Source organism: Cyprinodon tularosa, unplaced genomic scaffold, assembly GCF_016077235.1.
Source record: "Cyprinodon tularosa strain WSP-4 unplaced genomic scaffold, ASM1607723v1 ctg19, whole genome shotgun sequence".
Taxonomy (NCBI): domain Eukaryota; kingdom Metazoa; phylum Chordata; class Actinopteri; order Cyprinodontiformes; family Cyprinodontidae; genus Cyprinodon; species Cyprinodon tularosa.
The window spans coordinates 1218524-1241581 of NW_024038678.1; the positions used below are offsets into that span (position 1 = coordinate 1218524).

The following is a 23058-nucleotide window of genomic DNA, read 5'->3' on the forward strand; positions in this document are numbered from 1 at the left end:
TGGATGAAGTGCCTCTCTTCTTTTCCTCCAGACTCTGGGACCTTGATTTACAAAGGAAATGCAAAATTTACTTTCATCAGAGAACATGACTTTGGACCACTCACCAGCAGTCCAGTCCTGTTTCTCTTTAGCCCAGGCAAGACGCTTCTGACGATGTCTGTGGTTCAAGAGTGGCTTGACACAAGGAATGCGACAGCAGAAACCCATGTCTTTCATACGTCTGTGTGTGGTGGTTCTTGAAGCACTCACTCCAGCTGCAGTCCACTCTTTGTGAATCTCCCCCACATTTTTGAATGGGTTTTGTTTCACAATCCTCTCCAGGGTGCGGTTATCTCTCTTGCTTGTACACTTTTTTCGACCACATCTTTTCCTTCCCTTCGCCTCTCTAATAATGTGCTTGGACACTGAGCTCTGTGAACAGCCAGCCTCTTTAGCGATGACCTTTTGTGTCTTGCCCTCCTTGTGCAAGGTGTCGATGGTCGTCTTTTGGACAACTGTCAAGTCAGCAGTCTTCCCCATGATTGTGTAGCCTATAGAACTAGACTGAAAGACCATTTAAAGGCTTTTGCAGGTGGTTTGAGTTAATTAGCTGATTAGAGTGTGGCACCAGGGGCCATCAATTTTGAACCTTCTCACAATATTCTAATTTTCTGATATGATGAATTTGAGATTTTCATTTGTTGTCATTTGTAATCATCAAAATTAAACAAAATAAACATCTGAAATATATGAGTTTGTATGTAATGTATGAATATAATATACAAGTTTCACTTTTTAAATGGAATTACTGAAATCAATCTACTTTTTCATGATATTCTAATTTTATGACCAGCACCTGTATATTGGCTGTTCATTTGATCCCAGGGGCTGCCCTGCTCTCCCTGATCCGCTGCTGATCAGCGCGTCTCCAAGATGCGCCAGTTGCGTGAAAGAGCCGTCTGATCGCTCTATAGTGGAAATTCTGATAGAGCCGAATATAATCTGATAAATCAACCGCATCTGTTAGTTGAAGGGCGCGTTTACGTAAGCCGTGTTTTGTTGTTGCTATTAGGTGTCATTTTGCGCCCGGTGCTGGATGCCTCGTGGATTATTTCGCCAAGGAGATGTGAGCTGGGGCTCTCCCTCCCTCCTCCCTGCAGCAGCAGCAGCAGCAGACACGGAAGCTCGCTCAGACAGCTGGTCTGCAGAAACACCGTAAACAATTGCAGGCAGCTTCTTTATAAGAAAAAAAAAAACGCGTCTCCGCTGCAGCTTCTGCACCCCGACTCAAGGCAAGTGTGCTCCTCTCCATCTTTATGTTTGTTATTTTCTCAATATGATGGTGCAATGGAAACAGCTTCCATAGCTATTACATAAAATGAACGGAGGGCAATTTGGGAACATGACACGACGTGGTTCATGCCTTTGCATGATTTTGCCTGTGTGCGTTTTATTTGTTTGGACTTTTCTACTGTGTGAGGCAGCGTGCAGGTGTAGCCTAACAGAGAGATCAAGAAATGGCGAGATATAGGGAGATGGGCAGAGCAAAGGGAATGAAAGCTGGGTCTTCCAGGACTGTGAATACACATGGGTTAGTGTCTCTGTGAAGAAAGTTGTTTTGATGGAGGGATGAAGCTGGAAAGGAGAAGGACGTTTACCCTGCATGCTTTATTTGAAAGATTTCAGATCCCATGCCACTCTGTTTAAATCTATTATTTAGTGTTGTGCAGTTTTTATGTTACAAAAAAACATTCAGTTATTATCTTTTTACTGACTTTCTTAACACATTTTAAAAGGGTTGGTAAATCTTAAGTATGGACCAGTGCCGGAACAAAGTTGTACAGGGCCTTAAGCGGATTTTCTTATGGGGACCAACTTCTTTTTTAAACCATTACACCTACAGAGTATTTTTGGTACTTGTAAGAAAACACCAATTTGTCCGGTTACCATTTAGGAGAAATAACAAGATGACTCATCAAGTCTGAATTCCAACTGAGAAAGTTGGATCTCGCAAGGACCGTTTCTCAATTCACTAGAACGCGAGTACGGACTCGTATTCTCACCGAGTATGTTCTTGACTAGAACACAGGAAAGTCTGGACTTGGTGAGAACGCGAGCACACAGCATAGATATGGGTCAATCGGAACAGAAGCGTACTCATGACGTCGTCTAGAGCTGCCTTTCACCTCCTGTTATTAATAGTCTCTATAATAATAAATTCTGACTTTTTTCATATAGGGAATAATAATTAACAAAGTCAGATAAACACAAATCAAATGAACATTTTGCCAAATAAAACAAAAAAAATCGCCATCAAAGCCGGCGGTCCTTTACACACGGCTATGCCGAGAGAGGGCTGCTGCAGACGGGCTGCAGTTAGCCCTGGCTGCTGTTACCCTCGGAGCTCTGCTGATTGCCCCGGCCCTCTCAACTTCGGAAATCTTTCTTTTAATTACACATTAAATCGGTAAATGGACCATATAGTGACGCTTTAAAGTATAATATTCTCGCCTCAAATGATCTTAAAACATACTTTTATTGAATAACAGCAACAGAAAGAGAACTTTTAACTTTCAATGCAGCGCTCCATTGAAAGCTGCTGCAGTGCATGATGGGACAGCTGTCAATCTCAAGAATGGACAAGTCTGCTCTGATGCATACCCGATAAAGAGGGCGGGGCGAAAACAACATCCAGGCATTTGGTGCGTTCTCGGTCTGGCGTTCTCGGCAATTGGAACAGTGCTCGGGCTGAGGCTGATGACGTGTCACGAGCACACGAGAAAGCTCAAGAACGCATATTGAGAAACGGCCAGGGTTTTTCAATTCAATTAAAGAGGCATGAAGGAGTTTTCTAACGATACTGCCACATGTGGCAAAGCCACAGAACTGCAGCACTCTTCTGCTGATTCTTGTATTTTTTTTCCCCTCTTCTTTTCTTTTTCCCCTTACCTGAAATTGCCATTGGTGTCTAAGTTGAGCTGTATGCCGGTCACTTCTGAGTAACTATACAGTACATATAACGCTTTAGTTGTTTGTTAGGTTGGACCCATTTAACACGGGTGTACTTGATGTCATATCTGCAGAACAGTGCATGAACTTTTGACTCGAAGTGCACATAGAAAAAAAAAGGCTACATGCTTATAGATGCATCAGAGCTGAACTACTGAAGTTTCGGCCTGCTCATCAAGTTATGTTTAAGTTGCAAAGGGTAAAAAAACAAACAAAGTATCTCTCAAGGATATTTTTCAGTCACAACTTGCAAAATGTCCCCCTAGCTTCTGCTTGCTGTACCTTTTTTTAACAGAGCATCAGGGAATAAACAGCAGTGTGACGATCGATGAATGTAAAAAGCTTCGGGAGGAAGGTATAACTTAACAAGTCATTGCAAATATAACCCTGAAAACATACCATCAAGAAAACAGAGCAGTGCTGGACGATCCTGAATTTAAAACATCCTGACCAAAGAAATATGATCATTTGAGATTTATGTCTTTGTGTGAACATTTGTTCTTGGTCCCCACGTAAATTTGGGGGCTCGAAGAAGTAACTTACTTGTGTTTTTTTGGGCAAACTTGTGACAGTCTGGTCCTGCATTAAATGATAATAATAAAAACATAGCTTTACAATGCACTGATGTGATTATAGTAATAATCAGTTGCTGCATATTTCACATCTTGTTTTATTATCTTTTCTAAAACTTGTTTGTGTTGTTTTTCAGCCTTTATTCACCAAAGTGCTTGGGACTCCTTCATTCTTGAGATATATTTTCCTGAAAATGGGACCCTAATGAACCTTTAGAGGATTGAGAACAACTGCTAGAATGTTGCAATCCTCCTCCAGAAAAGGTAAAACTTTACCTTTCTGTAAGTTACAGAATAATTTGCAGAGATGCGCCCTGTTTCTCGCCCTCTGCTCGGCTTCCCTCTGGCTTCCTGAGGCTGAGGGTTCTACACTGAACTGCCATACCACATGCATCTGCGCCTCCAATATCGTCAGCTGCTCCAAGATGAACCTGAGTGCTGTTCCAACCAGTCTGCCACTCTACATGGCTGTGCTGGATCTCAGTTACAATGAGATAACTCGTCTGAGATCAGAGTGGACCCCAGAGAAACTTCCAAAGCTTCACAACCTGCTGCTTAGCCACAATAAACTTAGTTTCCTTTCCTCTGAAGCTTTTACAAATGTGAAGCACCTGCGCTACTTGGACTTGTCCTCCAACAAACTGCAGAAGCTGGATGAGTTTGTTTTTGAGCCTTTGGTCAATCTGGAGGTCCTCTTGCTCTACAATAACCGAATTTCACAGATTGACAAGACAGCCTTTTCTACCATGGAAAACCTTCAGAAGCTGTACCTGAGTCAGAATAATATCTCCCGCTTCCCAGAGGAGCTGATAAAAGACAGGTACCGCCTGGAGAAACTAAGCCTGCTGGACGTGTCTTCCAACAATATCAAAAAGATTCCCATAGATGACCTTAAGGCGCTCCCTGCCTCGATTAAAAATGGCCTCTACTTCCACAATAATCCCCTGCCGTGTAACTGTAACCTCTACTCACTCCTGGCACAGTGGCATATTCGAAAGTTTAACTCTGCTGTGGACTTCATTGACGAATACACATGCACCCTGCCTAATTCACCGAAAACCCAGATTTTCAATCTCAGTGGGGAAAGCATGAACTGCAGCACATTCAAAGAGGCAGACGAAGAGGCATTCCTGGAACAAACACTGATCCTCAACTGTGACACCAAACACCAGAACATGACAAAGACTTGGACTTTGCCTGGGAACATGACTTCTGGAGACAACCAGACAGTAAAGGTCCTCCCAAACGGCAACCTGCGGATAAGTCCTGTGAGGTATGAGGACTCCGGGACCTACACCTGCTTCGCTGCGAGCGAGAAATTTAATGAGACCATCTACGTAGTGTTGAAGGTTTACAACTTCACCATGCATGGTGCTGGGGAAACATTCAACACCGCTTACACTACCTTGGTGGGCTGCCTGGCCAGCGTAGTGCTGGTGCTCATGTACCTCTACCTGACACCATGCCGCTGCTTCTGCTGCCCTAACAAGGGTAAGACCAGGGGTGAGGACAGCATTCACTCCTCAATGCTTAGTGTCACTCCCACCCATGAAGACCCAACACTCAAGGCTGAGCTAAACAGGCACGTTGCTTTCATCGACTCCAAAGACTTGCAAGGCCAGAACGGCAAGGTGAACCCCAACGGGGATGAGGAAAATGATGATGCGGATGGGGAGGCTGGCTCTCTCATGAAAGGGAAGAGGAAGAAATCGGTAGCAGAGTCCATTAGCTCCGTCTTCTCAGACACTCCCATGGTGGTTTGAGTCGACAATGACAGTAATGGCACATTAAGAGCCATAATTTATTGAATTTTAACTCCGACTGTGACCTTGTGCAAGAAAAGATTAGAGGAATGGATAGCAAATGTGTGACGGCATCTCAAAGGGAATTCAAAGGAAGAAGTCGTGTTGTCGAAAAGAACAATAAGCCGGACTTTTCCAGCGTTTCGATCTGTAGCAATTACTATTCATACTGTGAAGGAAAGGAGGCAAAGACAGGCTGTGAAACCTTTTAGGGGAGATGATATGTAGTTATCAGTACTCAGGAAGCGATGTACTGCAACCTTTGGTGAATTTAAAAATGCACAAGATCTCCAAAACCATCTTAGATTTAGTATGAATTAAATCTGTGTTTGGCTCATGGTTATATATATGAAGAATTAGAATAGACTGCATCATATCACACCCTCTTTCTATCAAAACAAGGACAGAAACTGACATTGCCAGGCTCTGAGTAGAAGTGACATTCACCTTGAGTTATATTTAGTGACAGTGCATGCCATAAATCCCTATTATATCCTGCTGCTCCAGAAAGCAAGGCAAGAAAAAATTTTCTCAAAATTCTAAACAGAAAAAGGTTTTCACACTATTTTTCACCTGATCCTGAGCTGATCCAGACTGATCCTGTTTTGGATTATGGAATAACCCTGTGCATAAATAATCGTGCATTAAAACTTCCACCTTACTGTTACTTTACATCTACGGTGAAAACCAAATAACATTTTGTCCGCCTTTCACATGCAGTGTCGCCTGTAGATACACATAAGGTGCAGAGAGGTACTTTGTTCTGACTGATTATTAACATGTTGTCTGAATTCTGTAAACAGATAGGTACCAAACTCCTTACAAGGACAGAGGCTGCTCTGGTTCTCCTCCACCGAGGTGCCACATGCTGTTAAATTTTCCTCTTGGCAAAGTCACAGCATCAGTCTTGCTCATTCAAAGCTCAAATGCTTCACCTATGCTGTATTATACTATTTGGTGCACCTTACAGAACTCTGCAGTTTTTTAATCATCAAACTTGTACTCAGATGTAATCAATAGGATTTAGTTTAAATAAAGTAGGGCTTCATCAATAGTTCCCAGTGTCTACCTGAAACGTAGCAGCTTGTTTTCTTCTTTGCTCTCTATAATGGGATGTTTGTTGTGTTAGCAGTAAAGCGTTAGAGTTTCAGTTAGAAAAACCTTCATGTTTTCTGTCTTAGATATAAATTTATAGATACTATTAATAAAGATGAGGCTGTACATTACTGGCAGGGAAAAAATACTTTTAGCTTTTAAGCATTTGAAAATATTTATTTTTAAACAATTTGTTCAGTATTATTGAAGTGGGGTTCTGTTAAAAGGGTATAAGCTGTTATTAACCTATCTGCTGTAGATAACTCCTGGTTATCTAATTTAGAATAAATTTAGAGGATTTCTCCCCCATGTTGAAGCAAGCAGCTAATCCGAAAGGTGCTAACACCTCTTATCATCTTTCACATTGACCCTAGCTCTTTATTCAAATGCTATTTAGCTTTTAAATCATCTGGTTTTGATACCTTGAGTTTTTCCGTGGAGTATCAAACTGCAAGCTGGTTCTATTTTAGGTTCCTACCTTCTTATTCCTCACCACTCTGTCCTATTCAGGTTCATGCATTTTTTACTCTCCTGTCCAGATGCCTGAACAAATCCCTTCTTTGACGTGTATTTCTGACCCCTGACCCCAACTGCATTGTTGTCTCCTTAATTATCTGCCATAAATGTTCCTATGCAGTCAGGAACCAGAAGACAGCTTGAAAAGTTTTCAATCTGACATGTGTCATCTACAAATAATGCAGTACTTAAAGTTTAAAGAGTTTGAGACGAAGGGGCCCCTTTAGTGACGTTTCTCCATCTTCTAAGATTTTGCAACCATACTATTGGTTATGGAAGAAGGATGTTTTTTTTCCAATGGGAATAGAAGTGTCAGCATTTTAGCACTGAGTAACTGATATAAAAATTAAGTAGTATAAATAATTGAAATATTGTAGCAGTAAATAAATGGAGCTTTATAAATTTTTATACTGTCATAGTTTGCTAGAAGGGTGTTAATCCGACAGAAACACAACTAGGCGTTCCATGAAGTATCCTTTTTTTATGCACATGAAGATCAGTGGTTCTACTCCACCTAATAAGACTATTTCCTCTGTAAATATTTAATAGCTTCAAATTAGTGTAAAATGGAAATACTGCATTTCTTTTGAGTGAAGCAGTTTTAAGACCAGAATGAGTTACCTGCAGATGGTAGTTTTCCAGTCAGAGAAATTGTGGAATAGAGGTGAAAAAGAAGCGTTTAAACCAAGAAAAAGAATCTAACTAAAAAAAAAAACTATTTTTTTCTTTTTTATATATCCAAAAAGTTGTTGAATTAGATCTTTTCTGTTCTGTTCCCAACACATTACTCTAAGGAAGAGTGATGTTTTTGGGGCACCACTCTGATCTCCATTTCCTGTGTATCAACTGGAAAGTGCAATGATGAATCGATTACCCATCAGTGAAACCCTTCTATAAAAGCCTGTAAGGATTTTAGGATTAGGGTTTCTTTAACATTTGGTTTGGGGATGTCATTTTTAAACAAGCCAGCATGATTCATGCTAAATATTTTTGCAAAACATATTTTTCTTTGTTCTTTAAGCACACCAACATATTTCTGAGGACACAAAAATAGAGGTTTAGAACAGAAAATGATCTTCAAAATGGTTTATACATACAAAAGCAACGCTATTTTGGTCTTGCCCCATTTGATAAGGGTATGAATGTTATCTTTTGGGGTAATTGATAATTGCTTATAGTTCTCTTATCAGAACCTCTTCAAAAGTCCTGAACTATCCCTTTGAATACCTAAAACATATCCTGCCATACAAGATATGAGTATAACCTTAAACAATGATACAGGCTAGAAGGAGCAGTTTTACTAAACTGTGCTGGGTTTATGTTGCAGCACAACACAGTCAGCTGAGTGTAAATGCTAATTGCATCTTTTGATTGTAAGAAGCTTCAGTCTGCTTTCCATGTCTTTGTCTTTTTGAACCAGTGGGGATCGATCATGTTATCGTGAGTCACCGCAGCACAACAAGAGGCATTTTCTTTGCCTCCGTGTATACTGACAGCCTCAATTCAGCCCAGATGCGTTTTCTTTGTTTGTGCCTTTCCTTGTCATTATAAAGCTGCCCTTACTAAGGCCCGAAAGCAATCATTCAGCCAGGCAAAGAATGTCCTTTAAGTAGTCTGCAATTTGTTGAGAGGGGAAACGCCTGGAGCTTCTATCAAGCAGTTGAACTCCAACTGAGTCCTATGGTTGAATAGTGCAACATACTCTAGTCTACTACATCCTTTATCCCTTTCAGTTTAATTCTAGATCTAAAATTCTAGAAAATAGATAATTATATTTGATAATCTTTAAAACTTAAATTCTATTTACACGTTTCTGGGTGCAATGTTTTCTTATGGAAATTGGTGAAATATTAACAGTGACTTGCTGCACCGCAGCATCTCCTGAGTGGGTGAGAAAAGGAAGTGACACTTGTCAGAGAGGTGGTGTGTGCGAATCATATCACTCCGTCACACACTGAAATGCCAGGTGGAGAAACAGACAGCAGCAGAAAATATCAAGTCACACTTAAAATGGGCTGCATATAGAAACCTCAGAGATGGGAGGCATCTCTTTAAAAGGCTTTTCACTATTTTCTTCCAGTTGCAGCTAGAATCTGCTTTCATTCATCCGATTTAAAGTTCTGTCACTTGCATGAGAAGCTGAGATCACAAGATATGAGGCTTTTGAGTAATTCAGCAAACAATACTGAGAGGAGAAAGGCTTCTTTGTTGGACTCCACTGTTCAGTTCATATCATAGTTCTGTATGCCCAATGTAAGTGCTTTTGCAGTTGTTTCCAGCAATGAGGGAAATCATGACTTTGTTTTTTTTCTCTAAAGCAAATCAGCCTTTGTGCATATCTATATTAACTGCATATATCTATATATATACATATAAATGTATGTTTTAGGACTCACATTCTGTGTTCAGTATTGATAAGCTGTGTACTGTTTTAATGTATTTTTGTATATTCCAATACTGTTCATTTTGCATTTTTCTGCCTTTGTGCTAATGTTAGCTGTTCTAACATACAAGTCTTATTATAGATGTTTATTTTCAAGAAGGGTGGGAATTTGTTATTTTTTTCATTGAAATTACTGGGAAGAAACAAAAAAAGGTGTCTGAAAATATGATCAAAATCTGCATGGAAAGAGGTTTCTTTTTTCATATATTAAGAAGTATAAATCCTAATCAGCAGTGAGAAGACTGTATGTAGCCACCAGTTACATTCAATCAGTGTTGGATACTGTTCCAAAAGCCATATAAAATTTGAAACACAGTGCTTTAAGAGATACGCCATACGACACAGGGAGCTCCTGGCACGGGGAGACAGGGATATGGGAAACATGGGAGGGTTTGAAAAGCTTACAAATCAGTAGGTAAAAAGATTTCCTCAGGACTATGTAATGTATTTGAAAATTTGCTCACATTTGCAGTATCTTAATATTTCCACGCCTTTCAGGCTCTTTGCTCTAAGTTCAGAAAAAAATGTAACCGGACTAAAAAGGGAAAGAGCGTGCTCTCATTCTGCTCTGCTGCACATAATCGTCTTTCATCTATAACTATAAAGTAGCAATCAGCCATGAGATAAGGTAAGGCAGAAAGCTTGTTGCTTTAACCGTGTCCACAGCAGAAGGGAGCTTTAAGCAGTACTGAAAGCACTGTGTTTATCGACCATAACTTTAAAGATGATAAGGTTGGTCACTGCCATAAAATCTCAAAGGCCTCGTAGCTGAAGAATGATGACTTTTGCATGGTATGTTTAAAAGGTTTTCTGGCTGCAGGATAGATGCAAACTATAGGCATTAATGAGTAACATACAATAATTTGACATAATAAAAGATACAGATTAATATGCTGTGTTGTCTTTATTATTCTCTCTAAAAGGTAAGGCAAAGAAATGTTGATCTATATCAAAAATTTTTGGGGATGACAGTGGTGCTACACTGGTAGCATCGTGCAAAAGCCATTCTTTAGATCTAAATGTTTATTTTGTTCATTGTATTTAATATATAGCACTTCATTTACGCCTACTGGCAGTTTAACTGGAGGCATAATACCCTTTGCATAAAACTGAAGGACAATTCTGATGATCTTTTGATCACAAGTTGAGTCATACTGCCCTCTGGTGGTAAAACAGGCTCTGCACAACCATAAATGTTAATAAAAATCAACGTAAATAAAGAGGGGTGTTGATTTATGGAATAAAAAAAAACATTATTTCTCTTCACAAATGTGTCACATTATTAATATCTTATTTCTAGTAAAGGAATTAGCCATTTTGGAAAAGATAACTCTTATAAGTGGTAACAAGAATACAGTGCCTTTGCGAAAGTATTTGGCCCCCTTAAACTTTTTGACCTTTTGCCATATTTCAGACTTCAAACATAAAGATATAACATTGGATTTTTTTGTGAGATTCAACAAGTGGTGACACAATCATGAAGTGGAACAAAATTTTTTGGATATTTTAAAATTTTCTAACAAAAAACTGAAGATTGGGACAATAATTAATTATAATACAATTAACTCATCGACCACTTTACTTTCAGTGTAGCAAAGTGTCTCCAGAAGTTTAGTGAGGATCTCTGAATGATCCAATGTGAGCATTAGATTTAAGAAGAAACTTTTGGTACGTCTGTAAAGGTAAGATGTCATAGAATGGTTTTCTGGTGTCAGCACCATTGTAGCTTTGACCCTGCCTGAAATATTAGGGACAAAATACAAAATATTTAGCATTTTTTGAACCTCGCCAAAATTTTCTTTGAAATAAACATTGCAAAACACTACCAAAATATTATTTATAGCACAAAAAAGTAGTACAGACTTTTAAATCTAAATGTTGTATAAAAATGTACCAAATTTGGACTCAATCAGATGAATCATATTTATTTTAGAATGGTATTAGTGAGAAATTTCTTAGGCGGAGAGGCCATTTTGGCACATTTATCCATAAATGTCACCAAACTGTGCCAAATGTGTTTTTTACATCAATACTGGGGGTTTGTTAAAATTACGAGGTCACGTAGCAGCTGGACCCGCCGGTGGGTCCGTAGGGTTCTAGGGGTTAATGACTGATGATGATAATAGAATCCAACTGTGTGTAATCAAGTCTCCGTAACATGTTTCCCTGCTTTGTGATAGTCTCAGAGGGCTGTTTAAAGTGCAGAGAACATCATGAAGAACAAGGAACACACCAGGCAGATCCGATACGGATTTGGATAAAGAAATAACTTTAAAAATCCCAAGAAGTAATGTGCAAGCAATAATATTGAAGTGGAAGGAGTATCAGACCACTGGGAATCTATAAAGATCTGCACTCTGGTCAGATGAAACCAAAACTGAACTTTTTGGCAACAGTGCAAAACATGTTTTGTGTGAAAGAAACACAGCTCATCACCCTGAAAACACTATGCCCACCGTCAAACATGGTGGTGGCAGCATCATGCTTTGGGCCTGCATGGAGGGAGCCCATTACCCGACCATTCTGTTAGGATACCTATTGGATTCTGCAAAAGACCTGAGATTTGGACAAAGATTTATCTTCCAACAAGACAATGATCCAAAACATAAATCTAAATCTACAATGGAATGGTTCACAAATAAACATATCCAGGTGTTAGAATGGCTACGTCAAAGTTCAGAGCTGATTGCAATGGAGAATCTGTGGAAAGATGCTCTCCGTCCAACCTCACTGAGCTCCAGGTGTTTTGCAAGGAAGAATGGGCAAAATTTCAGTCTCTCAATGTGCAAAACTGCAACTTGCAGCTGTAAACACAGCAAAAGGTAGCGTTACAAAGTTTTAAATGAAAGGGGGCAGAATAATGTAGCATTCCTAATTCTTCATTTCTTTACTCATTAAAAATAGTTTAAAAATGAAATGTGGGAAAAGGTTGAAAATCCCCCCCCCCCCCCCCCCCCCGAGTACTCTCTCAAGGCACTGTAACATTCTAACGTGCTGCATTCCAAATATGTAAATTACATAATTTTGCCAAATAAAAAAAAGTTTCTAACACCTGTAAATATTTCTGAGTTATCAAAAAGAATATTTTATAGACCCACCAATGCTCCACAAGGAATGATTTGCTTTTTGACAATTATTACCTAATAATAGGTATTATCCTTTCTTGTTACACAACACATTACTGCAGAAAAAAAATATGTTGCATATAGTTAAAAGATTCCTGCAGAATATTTTGGACAAACCAATGTGAAAATATGCTAAAATTCAGCTCTTTAGATTTCATTGCACAAGTTTAGCACATAAATAACCCTTCATATTAGCCTAATCAACACCATGATGGTCAGATTTAGAGATGGGAGCATCATGATACGAGGCCAGAGATTTGTGGAGAAGGGGGTATGTTAGCATTATTATAGCAGACTGTACATAATTAAAGAAAGGAAATTAAATGTCCCGATTAGAAATATTGTTGAAATATTTGATTATTTTTCATTTTTGACACACAAAAATGAAACAAGCAAACAAAAAAATTTTTTTATCCTGAACAATTATTCAGCCTTAGACATTAAAAGCTCAGTCATCACTAAACTTTAATCAGATTTTTGGAAACCAAATACTCTTTAGTATTATTACAAATGTATGTACCGAGTAAATTGTCACATTTAGCCTTACCCAAACGAATGGCAAAACTGCATTGCTTTGAGTTTTAAAGTGCAGCATGCCACTTTGATGACATGACTACAGTTGAAGTCTGAAAAAAATACACCCTCATATGGAGCCTAAGCAGAAATTCAACTGAAGAAACTCCTTGTTTTTTCATACATCAGCAATCACCAATCAGCTTTGAACCACACCTCCACGAAAGCCAATCGGCATCCAAAGTTCATCTTAAAAGGCCTCCGTCAGCTACTATGGGCAGGCGGTGGATGCGCTGTGACTTCATTCAGATGACACAGTTTACACCCACCTCCAGCCCCTCCTTCACCATCATAGCTAAAGCTTCATCAGAGTGTGATTCCTTCCGGACTCTTACTGCGTTACCGGTCTCATCTCAACCGGTCCGGCAGAAGACCCCCATGTTGAGCCTGGTTCTGCCAGAGGTTTCTTCCCAATGCAGAGTTTTTCCTCTCCACTGTCGCTTCATGCTTGTTCATCATGCAGAGGTTCTCCCAACCTGTGTCATCCAACTGGACTTCCATCTTCCAGGTCCCTGAGTGAAGCTCTAGTATCAGCCCACGCAATCCACTGGCTCAGCAGACCGTCTCACTAACCAGCAGTTTACAGACAGACCAACTTCATCTATCTCCACTCCACCACCAGTTTCAGGCCTGGAGGGAAACATTCTTTGCTCCTGTTCATGCAGATCTATAAAAATTCAGTGGTATGTTTCCTGCCGAGGTCTGAGCGCCAAAGACAAAGTAATTGTATCAATAATTTCTCCTAATTGCTTTTTCTCTTTGTGTGAGTTTTTCAGATTGAAATGGAAGATGACATGACTCATTGGTTTACTTTGTAAAACATTCATTTCATTACTGTAACTGGGAAAAGCACCTTATTTTCTTTTTTTCTTTTTTTTTTAACAGTGTCCTCTCTGGCAATGTGGCAATAAGAATAATTGTCTTGATGCCAAAAAGAGCAATTGCAATTGCCATATTGCTCCACTTGTTTCATGCATATAAATTGCTTTATTATAATTATGCAGGGAGTTTTACAGTTTATACGGAAACTGCAATGTAAATAGAGCAGAAAAAAACAGAAGAAGAAAGGAGAAAAAGAGAAAAAAAAGAGAAGAGATGAAAGAAAGAAGAGATAGAAAGGAGACAATGACCATATTTTCATTTCAGCTAATTCAGGTCTACTTAATTCTTTTGATTCAAAAAGGGGGGGGGGGGTGACAAAGGCAAACATGGAGGTATGGATTGCTGATGGTTTTTAGAGATCTTCAAACAATCATTTTTTTTTTTGTCCCTTGAGTAAAGAGCAGATAGAGGCAAGGCAGACACAGAACGAGAAGATTGCAGTGAATTAGGAATAACTCAAACACATCTCAGCAACTGGATTATAGAACTGGTGCGATCAAACAAAAAAGACAGTAACACTATACTGATTATGAGTACCAAATTTTAGTATGAAATTGTATCAGTTCCACATGTAAAACAATAAGTTTAACAAGAACAGAAACACTGCATTAAGCATAATATTCAGATGTAAGTCTGAAATAAAAATATTACTCTAACGGCAATCATTACTACCACACAAACGGAAAAAAACAACTATTTGACCTTCAAATAATAATCTAACATTGGCAGTTAAACTAAATATTTTTGACCTGGGCTTAATTTGACTGAAACATTTTCAAGTATCTGAAATTGAACTGGAAATCCATGATTAATATACTTATCAGCCCTGAGTAGATTAATATTAATAACGGCAGAAACAATGTACTGTAAAAGACAAGATACTGTGCAACTGCAGTAATCTTGAAAAAACAGTTGACTCCTGATGCATGATTGGCCAAAAAAGAGGGTTATGTTTCACATTTCTAACTTAAGGACCCCTTTAGTTTCAACTCAATAAAACAAAGTTAGTATCCATTAGTATTAATGGGGTCAGCCTGTGTTCATTTTTGGCTAAACAATATCCTTTGAAATGTTTTTGGCATAATATGAAACAAATGAAACAAAAAAACCAGATACTAAATTTAAATCAGTCCTGCCAGAAGTGCAGCCAGTTGTACATGCTGGACTGTTTTGAAATGAGGAAGCTGTGCAGTTATGATGGCGGAGCTCCAGCTTCGATGTTGGTAGGCGGGTTTGTCTTGTGGAATGGGGTTTCTTTGTATATGAACCAACAGTTTCCTCCCCACAGGATGAGGTTAAGGAACCCAAATGTCTGCAGAGGAGTTGAGACATAAGTGAAACACACAGCCAAAGCATATGAACACAGGGTAAGAAGGAGGGGATGACGCTGATATTTTGTCTGTATGTGCAGGATTGCTGAAAACTCTCTACAGATTTCATTCAGGACAAAAATAAATAAATAAAAAAGATCTTCCTAATCTAAGCACATTTCTGACCAACCTCAAGAAAAAACATGTTGTAATGTTGCCACGATCATGTTTCACAAAGTTTCTGCACAATATTCACCAATAGCCTCAAGTGACTGGAACATGTCTTACATCCTTCTTTCTTCTACCTAGTTTATGGCAACCTGCTAGCAGGACTACTGGCTTTTTTCTTTCTCAGGAACATCTTTCTTCTTGCCAGATTCCCAATAATGGGACACATACACTATATTGCCAAAAGTATTTGCTCACCTGCCTTGACTCACATATGAGCTTAAGTGACATCCCGTTCCTAATCCATAGGGTTCAATATGACGTCGGTCCACCCTTTGCAGCTAGAACAGCTTCAACTCTTCTGGGAAGGCTGTCCACAAGGTTTAGGAGTGTGTTTATGGGAATTTTTGACCATTCTTCCAGAAGCGCATTTGTGAGGTCGCACACTGATGTTGGACGAGAAGGCCTGGCTCTCAGTCTCCGCTCTAATTCATCCCAAAGGTGTTCTATCGGGTTGAGGTCAGGACTCTGTGCAGGCCAGTCAAGTTCATCCACACCAGACTCTGTCATCCATGTCTTTATGGACCTTGCTTTGTGCACTGGTGCACAGTCATGTTGGAAGAGGAAGGGGCCAGCTCCAAACTGTTCCCACAAAGTTGGGAGCATGGAATTGTCCAAAATGTCTTGGTATGCTGAAGCATTCAGAGTTCCTTTCACTGGAACTAAGGGGCCAAGCCCAGCTCCTGAAAAACAACCCCACACCATAATCCCCCCTCCACCAAACTTTACACTTGGCACAATGCAGTCAGACAAGTACCGTTCTCCTGGCAACCGCCAAACCCAGACCCGTCCATCAGATTGCCAGATGGAGAAGCGCGATTCGTCACTCCAGAGAACGCGTCTCCACTGCTCTAGAGTCCAGTGGCGGCGTGCTTTACACCACCGCATCCGACGCTTTGCATTGCACTTGGTGATGTATGGCTTGGATGCAGCTGCTCGACCATGGAAACCCATTCCATGAAGCTCTCTGCGCACTGTTCTTGAGCTAATCTGAAGGCCACATGAAGTTTGGAGGTCTGTAGTGATTGACTCTGCAGAAAGTTGGCGACCTCTTCGCACTATGCGCGTCAGCATCCGCTGACCCCGCTCCGTCAGTTTACGTGGCCTACCTCTTCGTGGCTGAGTTGCTGTCGTTCCCAAACACTTCCATTTTCTTATAATACAGCTGACAGTTGACTGTGGAATATTTAGGAGCGAGGAAATTTCACGACTGGATTTGTTGCACAGGTGGCATCCTATCACAGTTCCACGCTGGAATTCACTGAGCTCCTGAGAGCGACCCATTCTTTCACAAATGTTTGTAAAAACAGTCTGCATGCCTAGGTGCTTGAATTTATACACCTGTGGCCATGGAAGTGATTGGAACACCTGATTCCAATAATTTGGATGGGTGAGCAAATACTTTTGGCAATATAGTGTAAGTGCAATTTATCACCAATAGCTGCTAAAAAGTCTTCCACCTAAGCTGTGAATCTATGCAGCACCTCCTTACCTGGTTATCATAGGTCTTATGGATATTAGCTTGATTAATGTTATCCTTGCCACGCCTGTCAGGGTGAACTGATCGTTATCTCTAGCTGCAATGGTGATTGTGAAATAATCTATTTTTCAAATGGATTGCACTGTCCTCTAAAACGACTGAGGCTTGACTTATTAGTTTTTCACCTCACCCTGGTGAATACTGAACGCAATCCGGTGCATTATATATTAAAGCTATGCACCATAGTAAAGGAGACCAAATACAAATGCACAGCTTAAATTGTTTTTATTTTAGAAACCATCACTCTTTTTACTTTAAATTCACAAGTGTGCTTTGTTTGCCCACCATTTCAAATATATGAAACATGGCAAAGCATCAACAGTTTATGGGATATAAAAACCTTTGCAAATACCTGTCTAAACTTGGGTCCAACACAATTACATATTAAGCTGTGTTCCTACTCACCACAGAGGCATTTAATTTGCCCATGACGGGCAGGGCTCCTGCGGTACATTTGTTGGCATCCCGGCAAACAGCAAGCAGTTTGATAATAGTTTGAGGATTTGTAGCCCATTTGACATCAGTCAAGCCTTTAGCCCAAGCGGAGGATGACACCAGCCACAGGAAAGCCAAGGCTGCAGTCACCAGCAGATCCTAAGGAAAGAGAAAATAAACAGGTTTTATCTGGTGTGGGATTCTAGGGCCCTACACAACAAATCAGCCTTGCCTGTGCAATTCCTCAGTCCTGTGGATCATGGCAACCGCAAAAACAAACACAGAACACCGGAATGTTTTAGGACAATTGTATGAAAGTCTGGTTGCTTCCTATTAAAGGCTGCTTTGTGACAACAAATCTGATTTAATAGATCTGCTTTTCTATCTGGTCTGTCCAGTCCAAGAAAAATCTGAGGACCACACTTCAATAGTAAATTCAGATCATTAGTAACTCTGTTACAGAATGGATATGTGTGCATTAATGTAAGATAGTGTAAGAACAGAGATGCACACTGGGAGAAAAAAACAAAGAAAAACAAATGCATACACATTACCTATTTGGTCAATAACAAAGCAAAAGGTTTAAGCTTCAATGTAGCTAAAAATTATGTGATGTGAAATTATTTAGTTTTCGTCGATTCTGTGTAGCTACCAATAGTTCTTTGAAGCTTCTTTGCACAAAGTTTAGAACAAGTCTAGCTGGGGGAAAGTGCATGTTTGGAAAAATGGATGTGCTAAAAAGACTAGGGGGGGAAATACAGAGCAAAAAGGCTGTTTGATTTTAATTGAATACAAAAACTATTAAATAAAATGAGATTTTATTGTCAAACATGAAGAAGTAGAAATGGAAATCTAGATATTTTTCGTGTTTGAAAAAAGATCAGCTCCTTTTTTCAGTTTCACACAGGATCCTGTAGGAGGCGCTGTTTCCTCTGATCAGAAGAGCTGTCAAATATTTTATTTTCCCCTCTAAACAACCATAAACCAAGGTGCCTAATTAAACATTTAAGACAGAATTACTTTGTTAAAAGGCTTAGAATAAAATAATTTCTTTCTAATTACATGAAATGTAATGATGTGAAATACACCTGTGTTATTTGTGGTCATTGTTTTCCTGTTCAACCTGATGTAGAGAATTTAGAATATGAATAATCAGGTTACGTTCAAACTGCAGGCCTCAATGCTCTATTCAAATTTTTTTGTGAGATCTAATTTTTTTTTTTTTGCTTGTCTTGCTGTTCACATTTCCAAATATATGTGACTTGTATGTGATCTCCAGTGTGAACTGCATTCATACAACGCAAGTGTCCCGCATGGGCAGTAGAACACGTGATGACGTCACAAGCAGCGAGCGTGCTCCGTTTTTACAGAAGTGAACATGGATTGCAGTGCTGGAGTGCATCTAGCGATCTTTCCCAACCTTAAAAACTCAATCTTTTCAAGATGGTTAATGCTCTTCACATTATCATCCTTCATGGTTGTTGTTTTTCTTCCTGCTTCTGCATAACAAGATGCAGAATAGTGAACTTTGTCAAGTATTAATGACTTTCAGGTCGGATAAATACGACCTGGCCGTTTAGACACAGGTCAGATATAAAAAGATCAGATTCGTAAGGGATTCAGGACCACATAGCCAAGTAGCCTGGGTCGCATTGGAAAAAAACTGGATCTGTATTGTTCAGACTGTCATTAAAAGACCAGATATAAGCTGCATATTGGCAAAAAAGACCAAAATCAGGTTTGGGTCACTCCAGGCTGCTGTGTGAACTTAACCTTAGGCTCAGTTTCTCTTTTGATGTTTTAGTTATTTTAGATATGAAAAATGAATCAAACCAAATCAATCCAAATTTACATACCAGCTCATCTGTTTTTGAACACAAAAGAACAAACAAAAAGAAACAAAATTAATCTTTTTTGTCATTTTCCTTTGTTATTTGTTGGTGGTTTTTGATGAAACCTAAACATTAAAAACTAGGGATTTATTTTATATATTTTCTATTTTCTCCTATCAAGACACCATAAGATTACATAAAACAGAACTAACAGATTCAAAATTCAACACAAAAAATAAATAATAAATGGAAAAACTGAAAGCTCCAAGTTCCCCGTTAGAATTAGCTTATTTCAAAAAAACAAAAGTGATTCTAATATAATCTCAAACTGCTAAATATATTTATGAACTTTTTCAGGAAAAAAAGCAACATGGAAACATAGTTGAGTTTGATTCCCGTGTCCTGTAGGATCACAGAACACAGAAGCATCTCTAATCTGACGTTTTCAGTAATCAGATTCCTTCCGTTGTGGCCGGTCTTCCTTATAGTCACATGCATTACTAACTTTTAGCAACGCTAATATTGCTCATCCACCATCGCCTGCTTTGTTTCCTGACATGCATTTGCACAACCCTTAAATCCTTTACTTGTTAACCAATCCTTTTCCTGTCCTTTACTCACATCTGTTACGCCTTCTCTGAACTTGTCAGATTCCTGCAATAAGCAAACCCACACTGTGGATGTTTTCACTGCCTCTGCACACCAGACTTGGATAAATAGGTGATTATTAACAAATGAGTCGTTTTATAACCACCTTAGCATGGATTCAACTCAAACGTGCAGGGGGGTGGGTCCTGAGGACCGGTGTTATGGATGTTCACCAAAAGTCTTGTTTAGGTTGAGATTTTCATTGAAATGTATATTCTCTAAACTTAAACTTTCAGATACAACAAATTTTGTGTTTATAATTGGAAATCTTTTTGTTGTGTTTTTTTTAATCATTCTAATTTTACATGAAATTGAGAGCAAATACTCTGCGACTTTTTCTACTTTTTGGTACTATTCATTGAACTTCCCCAAAATAAAGCTAGCTTTATTTAAAGGTGTAGTAGTAGCCAACTATAATCCATTTTTGTTGAAAGAACAGGCTAAAATCCTTTATTTAAAGACTAAAATATTGAAAAACCCTTACCCTAAAACAAATTATTAATGACCCTTTAAACCATTTGCTCTTGTTTTAAAGAGGCAGATATTTACATTTTGGATCTACAATGATATACAAAAACCCTTTTCTAGCCAAAGATTAGAATTAAAATATTGGGTGTTTCATGCCTTTCAGGGGAGGTGAATAAAATAATTTGTTTTTAATGGACAAATGTGACCATTTCGTTCTCTTCACTAATCTAAAAGCAAAAACATCCATCTCATGTAAAAAAAAAAAAAAAAAAAATTAATTAAGTCAAAAGAATAAAAACTATCAAGTCATTCTATAAGACATGCTGAAATGTCCTTTTAATAAAACTAAAAATGCAATGATTCTCATCAATTTAAACAATGGCAAAAAATGAGGAAATCCATGCAAACTTACCATAATGGGACCACGGGAGGACTCTCTATACAAGTGCTGATAGCCCAGATAAAGGATTAATGAGGCGGTGCTGTAAAGGAAAGCCAATACCCCGATACAGACGTAGAACTCTGCAGAGGACGAGTAATCCCCAGTCAGGAAGAAATGGTTGTAGATCGTCTGGTTGGTTGAACAGTTACGAACGTTGTAGGGATGCTGCACCAACCTTTGCACACAGACAGAGAACAGTTAGCAGATTCGCAGAGATCCAACATCTTGCATTTAAAAAAAGCTGAAATATTTCTTCATTCCTTTGCGATGCTTTAAACTCTTAAAATGAGATGCAAGGCTACAGTGTCTCTGTTTTTTTTCTATGAACTGATTTTATATTATTTCTGATCACAAAAAGACACCATACAGTGAAAAGAAAAGGTCCTGTCACATCTTTAAAGTATGCATCTCTTGATTTGCTTCCAATGTGATCACTGGATATGTATTGGGATCAAGAGTGTGGGATTTACACTATTTCACAGACATAGGATGGGGAACAGTTTTCTGTGACATCAGGGATGAAAGTAGTTTTAACTTCTTGTCTGTACAATTAGAAAAAAATTAATTGCCCTCTCCCTCTCCTACCATGCATTTTTTTTAAAAGCAGTGTCAAGATCAATAAAAAGACAAGAATTTCAATCAATTAATAAGACTTTTTTTAGAGACTTTTTTGAGTACTTTTTAGTTAGACTTTTTTTTTTTATTAATAAAGCGCAAACCAGAGCAGGAATTCAACCTAAACTGTTAAAAAATAATCTAGGCTTTGCATTTCAATGCTTCTAATTAAACATGCCCTACCCAGAACTTTTCAAGAGACATTATGTTAGGTTCAACTGATTCAAAAGCTGTAAGAAAAAAAATACTCCTATTTTTTTTTTTTTACTTTTGCTGCCTGATTAATTAAAGATTATTTGAGAAAACAATCTACAGGTTAATTAATTAGCAAACTGCTTTTGCTGCATTAAGACATTGCAGCAGTAGGAACAATTTAACTTGAGAAAAGTTAAATACATACCGAGTATTTATTTTAAAAGCTTAGACATTATTTTTCCACTGAAACAGTACATCGTACTACAGCCAGCCTTAAACTTTCTTTATGTTTTTGAATAAAACAAAGGCTGTCTTACCCAGAGGAACTGAGACCAACCCCCTTTTCTGGGGGCAAATGCTGCTGTTTGCTTAAACATACCTGAAAGGATAGTTGAAATCTGCTTGTATTTCCTCATTCTTGCCTCCTTTGCATTGAACGTTGAAGGTGGTGGAGCCGCTGTAACCTCCAGTTGTTGCAAAGGCAAAAATGGAAAACAGCTGAAACCACAGAGGGAAGATAGAAAGGACAAACGGTTGGAAAAGAAGAAAAAAAAACGGAAGGATGTAGAAATTAAGAGTGCTGATCTAACTTTCACACATGTAAACTTCCTGGTCTGAAGTTGTATTTGAAAAAAAGGGTTATCTAATCAAAAAAACCTAAATAAAGTAAAGAATGAAAACAGTTAACTGGAGGCAGCAAACGCTTGGTTAGACATTGCAATATTTGCATAAACTTTAAACTGAGTGGCCTACATAGCCTACTTTCACCTAGAGCTGCATAGAGGTTGGAGCGTCATTCTAACGGTGCAGCATTTTCACATTTTACCTCAAATAACTGCGCTGGGCGTGGTGAAGGTCACAAGACCAACAGCCTAATCAATTGGTGAGGGATTTCTGGACACATGAACCGGCCATATGGTGAATAAATCCTGAAAAACTCACCCACTCTAACAGGCGGATAAATGCCAGAGGCTCCTTCAGGGGTCCAAAGTCAAGAGTGAATCCAGATGAGCGCACTTTCTGATCAATACAAGACAGACTGTGTTAGAAAACAGAATAAAAAATATTCTACTACCGAGTTATCGCGAAAATGGAGGGTGAGGTTTCTGGTAAAAGAAAAAATCAACAACAATCTGTTATCTATGGGGGGCCTCTGTTCTTTGGGGCCCCTGATGTTGGCGCTGTTACCTGAGCAACAGATTCCATGTCCTGTCCGAGAAAAAAGAAAAAACAAACTTCTGAAAGTCTTCGCCCCTTTTGGCCTTGCAGCTCCGTGCAGGCTCCTCTGTCGTGTCAAACTTTTCACCGAATCGCAAATGCTGACACGTGATCACAGACACAGGGGGGAG

The 23058-nt window shown here is 38.9% G+C and overlaps 2 protein-coding genes across 2 annotated transcripts; one reads left to right on the top strand and one right to left on the bottom strand.

The window, feature by feature from the left end:
* The first annotated feature begins 847 nt into the window (after positions 1-847).
* On the top strand, positions 848-10307 carry amigo1 (adhesion molecule with Ig-like domain 1). Its single transcript, XM_038282961.1, has 2 exons — positions 848-1271; positions 3698-10307. Exon 2 carries the CDS (start codon positions 3800-3802, stop codon positions 5321-5323), a length of 1524 nt encoding a protein of 507 aa, XP_038138889.1. The 5' UTR covers positions 848-1271; positions 3698-3799; the 3' UTR covers positions 5324-10307.
* Positions 10308-14345: 4038 nt separating this feature from the next.
* sypl2b (synaptophysin-like 2b) lies at positions 14346-23058 on the bottom strand. Its single transcript, XM_038282971.1, has 6 exons — positions 22898-23058; positions 22652-22729; positions 22089-22207; positions 20870-21074; positions 17480-17668; positions 14346-15308 (listed from the first exon to the last, which is right to left on the bottom strand). Exons 1-6 carry the CDS (start codon positions 22913-22915, stop codon positions 15189-15191), a joined length of 729 nt encoding a protein of 242 aa, XP_038138899.1. The 5' UTR covers positions 22916-23058; the 3' UTR covers positions 14346-15188.